The sequence below is a fragment of the Etheostoma spectabile genome, chromosome 6, assembly GCF_008692095.1.
Source record: "Etheostoma spectabile isolate EspeVRDwgs_2016 chromosome 6, UIUC_Espe_1.0, whole genome shotgun sequence".
Lineage (NCBI taxonomy): Eukaryota > Metazoa > Chordata > Actinopteri > Perciformes > Percidae > Etheostoma > Etheostoma spectabile.
Window position 1 is genome coordinate 19,074,716 of NC_045738.1, and position 8,634 is coordinate 19,083,349.

At 39.4% G+C, this 8,634-nt stretch overlaps 2 protein-coding genes across 7 annotated transcripts in view; one reads left to right on the forward strand and one right to left on the reverse strand.

The window, feature by feature from the left end:
* scap (SREBF chaperone) overlaps positions 1-4,781 on the forward strand; it is a 67,878-nt gene extending 63,097 nt beyond the window's left edge. For all 5 annotated transcript variants that reach the window (XM_032517566.1, XM_032517565.1, XM_032517564.1 and 2 more), the window contains exons 22-23: positions 2,665-2,871; positions 3,038-4,781. In XM_032517566.1, coding sequence (XP_032373457.1) covers positions 2,665-2,871; positions 3,038-3,283 — 453 coding nt within the window. In that variant the 3' untranslated portion in view covers positions 3,284-4,781. The remainder of the gene's footprint in view (positions 1-2,664; positions 2,872-3,037) is intronic.
* A 1,905-nt stretch (positions 4,782-6,686) lies between these two features.
* ptpn23a (protein tyrosine phosphatase, non-receptor type 23, a) overlaps positions 6,687-8,634 on the reverse strand; it is a 24,242-nt gene continuing 22,294 nt past the window's right edge. The window contains exons 24-25 of one of the 2 annotated variants that reach the window (XM_032517560.1): positions 8,152-8,178; positions 6,687-8,013 (exon numbers count right to left, since the gene is read on the reverse strand). In XM_032517560.1, the coding sequence (XP_032373451.1) occupies positions 7,420-8,013; positions 8,152-8,178 (621 nt within the window). In that variant the 3' untranslated portion in view covers positions 6,687-7,419. The remainder of the gene's footprint in view (positions 8,014-8,151; positions 8,179-8,634) is intronic. The other variant, XM_032517561.1, reaches the window with a different exon arrangement.

Sequence of the window (8,634 nt, forward strand, 5' to 3'; positions counted from 1 at the left end):
CAAAAAAAAGTCATAGTATAGTATGTCGAAAAAGTTACACAAAGTTAAAGTATTTAGCAAAAAGTTACATAAATTCCTAGTAGGTCGAAAAAAAGTCAGTTGGTGGAAAAAGTCTATATAGCATTCGAAAAAAGTTACATGAAGTCATAGTATGTCGATAAAACGTCATAGTATAGTATGTTTGAAAAAAGTCATAGTTTGTCAAAAAAAGTTACATAAAGTCATGGTATAGTATGTCTGATAAAAGTTTAGTATAGTATGTCAAAAAAGTCACAGTTTGTCGAAAAGTTACATAAAGTCATAGTATAGTATGTCGAAAAAGTCATAGTATTTGAAACAAGTTTAGTATAGTATGGTCGAAAAAAGTTAAATAATCATAGTATGATTTGTAAAAAAGACTAGTATAGTATGTCAAAAAACAGTTTGTCGAAAAAGTTACATAAAGTCATAGTATGTTGGGAAAAAGACATAAATATAGTATTTCGAAAAAGTCATAGTATGTTTTGAAAAAGTTACAAAATCATAGGTAGTATGTCGATAAAAAGTCATAGTATATAGTATGGTCGAAAAATTACATAAAGTCATAGTATAGTATGTCGAAAAATTACAAAGTCATAGTATAGTATGTCGAAAAAGTTTCATAAAAGTCTAGTATAGTAATGTCGAAAAAAAGTCATTTGTCGAACTAGATCATGTAAGACATGCTAAAAAAGGTTTAACACTAGTTTATTGTAGAAAAAGTTAGCATACTATACTATGACTTCATGTAACTTTTTTCTACATGCTATACTATGACTTTTTTCGACATACTATAATGACTTTGTGTAACTTTTTTCAACATGCTATACTATGACTTTATGTAACTTTTCGACAAACTGACTTTTTTTCGACATACTATACTATGACTTTTTATTGACATACTATGACTTCATGTAACTTTTTTCGACAAACTATACTATGTCACATAAGACATGTTGGGGAAAAAAGACAAACGGGTCTCATTTTCCAGAAAGACATGTTTGCAACAATACACAGCAATCAGTTACAGACAACATGCCAAGTACAAGAATACATACACAACCAGAATGGGGTTTATTGCCAAGTTTTCACATTTGAGTCAAATTCCTTGCTGTATAATATACACAAATAAAATGTTTTAGCTTAGAATGGCAATAGTCAAGAAAATAAATTCAGAATAGAAATAATATAACTAAATATGTGAACATAACTAAATTCTTCAAATTGGAGATCTGTGCAGGATGTGCAAAAATACATTAACAGGAGATTTATAGATAATAGTCCAAGATGTGCGGTAATTGTTGATGAGACCAGCTGCAGTTGGGAAGAAACTGTTCATGATGGTTCATTGTGTCCGGGGTGGGAAGGATTGGCCACAATGGTTCCTGTCTGCCTCAGGGTCCTGGAAGCATACAGGTCCTGAAAGGATGGCAGATTGTAGCCTATCACATTCTTAGCAGCGCAAATGATACACTATGTACAGTGTACAAGAAATGGTCAAAATTATAAACACTGCACTGCAAAGGGAATATAGTTACCACTCTACAAAGTCAAGTAAGTTGTTGTGGCTCTACAATTATGGAACAATGATTATGATTTTCTGACATACTATGACTTTATGTAACTTTTTTCAACATACTATACCATGACTTTGTGTGTCATGGTATAGTATAGTGTTTTTGACATTCTATGCTATGACTTTTTTTGACATACTATGTCTTTTTTACAACCTATTATGAATTTATGTAAAAAAAATTCTACATACTGTACTATGACTTCATGTAACTTTTTCCGACATACCATGTTTGTCGAAAGAAAGTCATAGTATAGTATGTTGAAAAAAGTTACATAAAGTCATAGTATAGCATAGTAAGTTGTTGTGTCTCTACAATTATGGAACAATGATTGTGATTTTCTGACATACTATACTATGACTTTTTTTTTTGACATACTATAAATTTATGTAACTTTTTTTCGACATACTATACTATGACTTTTTGTGATTTTCTGATTTTTTTGATATACTGACTTTTTTCGAGATACAAATTACTTTCCAACATACAAAACAGAGACATCAGGAAATTTGCATCAATCCACTTTTACCATCCATTTCCCTAACTGTTGATGAGAAGTACTATGCTATAACATACTATACTACGACTTTTTTTCTACATACTATACTATGATTTTTTTGGGACTTGTTTCAACATGCTACAACTTGTCGACTATAACATTTTTACAACATACTATGACTTATTCTACTTTTTTTTGACATATTATACTATGACTTTTTGGGACCTTTTTCGACATACTATAACGTTTTTATAACCTACTATACTATGACTTTGTGACTTTTTTCGACATGCTATACTATGACTTTGTGATTTTTGACATGCTATGACATTTAATGACTTTTTCCACATACTATACTTTGACTCTTTTCCAACATTCTATACTATGACTTTTTTTAACTTTTTGACATACTATACTATGAATTTTTAATCATGATCAAAGATGATCACAAACGACTTCAGCCTGGTGTACGTTCCCTCTGTGCTCGATGAACTAGACTAAGGAGAGACGGATGGTGGTGGGAACAAAAACAGGAAAAATGTAGCTGCTGTGACTGTGTTTCGGTCTCCTCAGACGATGGTTCTGGCGAGCGGTGGGCAGGACGGCGCCATCTGCCTGTGGGACGTCCTGACAGGGAGTCGTGTCAGCCATGTTTACGGTCATCGTGGGGATGTCACCTCGCTGGTCTGCACCACCTCTTGTGTCATTAGCTCGGGACTGGATGACCTCATCTGTATCTGGGACCGCAGCACCGGGATCAAACTCTACTCAATACAGCAGGTACTGTTGTGGCTCTTTATGTTCTAAGAAATGCACAGGCGGCAGTTTTTTGTATGACCATTTTTACCCTATCTATCTGTGAATGAATAGTCAAAAATTATCTTAAATTTACCGCACAATACTACAACAAAATGTACCACTCAGTTTGTTCCCCTCTCCCCACCAGGAGGTGGGTTGTGGGGCCAGTCTGGGAGTGATCTCCGAGTCTCTCCTGGTGACGGGGGGCCAGGGCTGCGTCTCGTTTTGGGACCTGAACTTCGGTGACCTGCTGCAGACAGTCTACCTGGGCCAGAGCAGCGACGGACAGGGCGTCCGGCAGCTGCTGGTGCTCGACAACGCCGCCATCATCTGCGACTTCGGCAGCGAGCTCAGCCTGGTTTACGTGCCCTCTGTGCTCGAGAAACTAGACTAAAGAGAGACGGGTGGAGGGCAGTCGTTGATGGTGGTGGGAAGAAAAACATGCACTCAGAACATCATTTCCACCTCCATCACTTCCCCTGTTGTTTTTTTTTGTTGCTTTCTTGGTTTGTTTCTGACACCCAAAGGAGACACGATCATTAGACCGGTTTCTATCTGCGCACAAGGCTCTTTTTTTAATTTAGATGTTTTAAGTACAAGCCTGGATGTAATGATGAAAGAAGAGCTGAGGTATGATTGTGCAACCTGCTGCATTTTATCTGAGAAGAGTGACAGACCCTTGATACCAAACTGTTGACATTTACGAAGGTCATGAGTTTAAGAAAAGCTGGATGTTTCTCATTTAAAGAGCATCCACCAGTCACCAGTCTGTGCTTTTTTTTTTAAATGCGCGTTTGTTTTGTGGCTCTGCCCTCTATGCTGCTTGTACGGGTGGGGCTTCACTGTGACCCCACCCACCCAGAGAGGAAGATAAAACTGTCTTCTTATATTTTAATATTCCTGCTGCCTCTTTAGCTCAACAGCAAAGTGCAGCCACAGCATTCTCTATGGGTCTACGGCCTGTTGGGATAAGCTGCACAGTTGTATGTGCGTGCGTGTTGGAGACTGAATGAATGAATCTAGGCTCTTTTTATGGCAAAAATACTGCTGAGAACAAAAACTGGTTATGTGTGAAAAGTGTGTGTGTGTGAGGGATAAATGATGATTACTGTATAAAGTAAACCTCCATAGGAGGCTGTTTTTTATGTATAAATCTATTATTTATTAGCGATACATTTTTTTAAAATAACAGTTTGTTTATGAATGGCTAATCACGACCTTTGAACATGAATATAACAATGTGGAAATAATGACATAAATGTAATGGTGATTGTTTTTTTGGCGGGGTTGGGGCTGTGGTTATAAAACGATTTGTGATTGTTGAACTGGAATCACTGAAGTGTTTGTTTTTATGAAATTCGGGGGCTGTAGTAGAAAAGGTTACGCTTATTTATCCCAGCCTCTGATTATGAGGTTACTGATGTGTGCTACACCTTTATTGGGCTACCTCCATTTTCCAAACGGCTTGAATTTTGGATTGAGAATACTGACTTTGTTCTGTACAGGCTGCCATTGGCTGAGCATGTTTACATTGGCTGTTTTTTGTAAATTGTGCCCTTTTAGAGATTTTTACTACTGCATTTTTGTTTTGGCCACAAATAATGACAAAACTAAGTTTGAAGAAAGGCAACATGTATACAGATAATATATGCCACAGCACCTATCATTTAGACGTGGGGTCTCTTTTTAAAACATGGCCGTTTTATGCCAATATTTAAGCTAATAACACATAACTATATGAGCAGAGTCTCCAATTAACAGTTTACAACATTGGGATTAATTCCTTTTCAGCCATTAGAAAATGATTCATTTTAAAGATTTGTGCTCAGAAAGACAAATGTCACTTTTGCTAAATAAAGTCATGGACTTCAATTTTGACAGGTGCTGGACCACACTTGAAACATCAAGGCAGAAAGAAATAGAATTTGTACACGGTTTCTGTGCTCCCACAATCATGTATCTACTGTTACTGTGCAAAGTTTTGATTAATCATACAGCTTAATGAGGCATAAAACATCTAATTTCACATTATAGACGTTACTCCAAACGATTCCAATAAGCAGCAGGTATTGGTCTTAGACAATTTTGCTTACTGTGTACTCGAAGCCAAGTACTCACATAGGTGACCACAATTGCTAGGTTAAGCAATTAATGCTGCTTATTGCGATTGCTTTGAGATGTGTGTGTGTGTGTGTGTGTGTGTGTGTGTATCTAGTGATTTAAGATCTGTATATATCTTTGTATGCTTGTGGAAATGCTTTGCACTTGGTAAAGATCTATGTTTGATTGAAAAGTTGCACATGAACAGAGCAGATTCTATTTATTTATGCTTCAAAACACTGATGTAAAGTAAATTGGTTGGTTTAAAATTCAGTGGGTAGAGCCAAAGAATACACTGGTATGGTTCTGTTCAAATCTATAATTCAGCAAGTGGTTTCCACTATGCACAAAACAAGCATCTGGAAATGGTGGTTTTCAGTGTCATCACTTAGGACTGCCACAGAAACCAGACTTGTTACCTGCTTGGCATTGTAGCCTGATTTTTTGTTGTTGCTCATTTTCTGTTGTAAAACGGTAGTCGAGAAGGCTTTAGAAACCGGAAAATGTGTCCGGTAGTTTTTTTTTGTTGTTTTTAACTTGTGTTTTCTAGCAATGTGAATTTGATTTAAAGCAAAAGTTGGAAGTTTTGGGAAATATGCTTAACGTTTTTCGCTTTCTGGCAGGGAGATTTGGATACGAACATCGATAGCACTCCGTTTAATATTAAACTAACGGTTAACTTAAAGCTAGCATCGGTTTAGCTAACGTTAGCTAGCTAGGTTAGACAGATTAGTAATGGGGAAAGATGCTAACCAAATTTACCGACGTCAAAGCTCGCCAGCTCACTAACTAATTAACTTGTTGGTTATGTTTTTTGTTTTTTTTTACAATTAAACAAGACATCACTTCTTTTCTTTGCTTTTTTTTTTTTTTTTTTATAAGCTAGCTAGCTTATAAAGTGCTGTGATTGAGCCGGACTGGTTGTTTTCCCGTTTCCGCTCTTTGTGCTAAACTGACCTGCTGCTAGCTGTTACTTTATCTTATTTAAGAGTGGTATCTCCTCATTTAACAGATCACCAGTCGGCTAATTTAAAAGTATTTCCCAAAATGTCTAGCTATGCCTTTAAAGAGGGATGGTGTGGCAATTTCACTTGAATTTTAGCTTCTTTTGAATGTTTTTGGTCATCGTATATGGACTTGGCCTTGTAACAATTCCAACACTAACTAGCTACTTTTGGCAGTTAATATGATTCTGCCCAATTTATTTGACACCATGCTCGTTACTGCTGCTTCAAACATACCTTCTCATCCTGTTGCTTCCATTCATCCGGCTCTCAGTGTGTCATACTTATCAGAAGTCGGTGCATGCAGCCGTGACAGCCTCGTCCTTTGAGTTGGTAAAGAAAACATGTCCTGTGGCTGCATCCGCACAATAACGGCACAACTCTGAAATTAACGCTTTGTGGTCCACATCTGATCCTCCACCTGCTGCCTAAACACGTAGAAATCAGATTCTGTATCATTTCATTTCTTACTGTTTAGACAGTGGTCAGGAAAATCAGAGCTGTGGCATGACAAAAAACAACTAAACACTAACAATTAAGTCTATTTAACCCCCAGGTCTCCTCCCTTTATTGGCAGGCTACAATCTACACAGGCTGTAGTAGTGAAGCTTATTTAATTTACTATTTTGTAACACACAAAATGCGCCGAATTTGTACTAATTTTCAAATAAAGAGGCTTTGATACCACAACAGTTGTCTGTCTACTGGATTTATTTAATGTTATTTTACAATAATGAATGATTAGTGAAGGTTTACCAGGACATTTGGAGTAATCTAACTTTATTGAATGTATTTACAGTGTTACTAGTGAAGAAAAATAATCAACTTGTTAAGACGTGCGGATTTGTATGCTGATCTGTGTTACCGTGACAACTGAGCTATACACACTGATTGAGTTACAGGTGTCCTTAAGAAAACTCCACCCAGCTCCTCTGGCCTGCCTACAACTCCACGCATCCATTATTCCAGTTCAAAACAATCGCAGAGAAGAGCAGCCGAACACCATCACACCCTGTGAAGGGGGCTATGAAAAGTGGAGTGCATTCTGGGATTTTTTGTTTGTTGGCCCAGATCTGGTGCTGGGAGTGCAGAACATCCAAACATACAAAGAAAAGCAGCAAAGAGCGACAGAAGGAATACAGACAAGTGCATAGTGATCTGGTCCCAGAAGCCACCAGTGATTGAAGGAGCAGCTAGTGTGTTTGTGTCTCAGGTATCACACCGCTAAAGCCCAAACTTCAAAACTGAACCCCTACCGTCTGCCACCAGGCACGTCTTGGTAATCTATACTGCAAAAAATGTCTAACACTCTCAGGATTCAGTGTTTTGGTTTGTTTTCTTATTATAAGCAGGATTAGAGAGAGCTAGAGCCTTCGCTAACGCCTGGTGGTAAAGTGAGAGAAGGGCAGCGATCCGTGGACCTGTCTCAGCGCTTGCCGAGGCCCCAGAGCGGGTCCAGGCTGCTGAGCGGGTCGTCGCCTTCCTCCCCTCGAGTCCCGTGGAGACCCTGACCCTCCGCTGGCTGCAAGAAGCTCTGCTTGGTCACCCTGTGCTTCCCTTTGCCCCCTCCCTCCATGGAGAAGGCCTCGGGCGTCATTGCGGCCAGCAGCTCCAGCGACGAAGGAGCCGGAGCAGAGGAAGCAGGAGGCGGGCTCACGCTGGGCGTGGCCTCTGGGGCTGGCTGGTGGTTGGCTGATGGGGGCGTGGAGGGGGAGGCCGCGTCCAGGCCGTTGGGTGGTGGTGGAGAGTGGGTAGGGCAGGTGAGAGGTGGGCTGAAAGAGGAGGGGGGCTGGGGATCAGTGGGAGGATAGAGGTCCGGGAGCAGCTGGACTTCACCCAGCGAGTCGAGGCCGGTTAAGATGGTGCCGACTTGCTCCTCCAGGCCATAGCCGGCCTCCATGGCTGGGTCTGTGGCGCTGGGCGGGCGGATGCTGAGCTTGGCGATGGTGGCTTGGATGGAGCTGATGGGCATGTCACCACCGAGGACGAGGTCCTGCTGGGACTCCTGTCTCAGGTAAGGCTAACCAGAGGGAAGGTTCAGAAAAGAGAAATGTTCAGACGAGACACAAATAAACTAAAGTGCCTCGAACTTATAAATATGCAATACATATATATAATTAATAACTCCTGCTGCTCTACTGACAGCTAAAAGGGTTACCTCGTCTGACCAGAACACGTAGAAATCCTTTGGAACAATCAGGTGAGCAAAATATAACAAAATACAGCACATTAAAGTGAGAATGATTAAACAGGTTGGAGCTACCAGGGAATGAGTTTTAATAAGTCCACTAGAGGAGAAGCTATTCTATTCCACCTTAATGACCCAACATTTTTTGATTTTAAAGACATGTTATCAATAACATCAAAGAGTCAGATCCCCCAAATTATAAAAAAAAAAAAGACAGGTTCTCAATTCTAAAGCAGATAGTTTTCATTTGACCAGGTGTTAAAATAATTGTCTGGTAGTTCTGCCTGCAGATTTCTGAAATATAATGGGAGTGAATGGAGCTGTATCCTATGGGATTCTGAGGGTCAGTTACCCCGGAAATCCAGAGTTCTTGCGAGAGCACAATTTGAATTTGCTCAGCGAGTTATTCTAGCATTGAGTAATGCTGCTCATTAACTATGCCCTTGTAGCCGA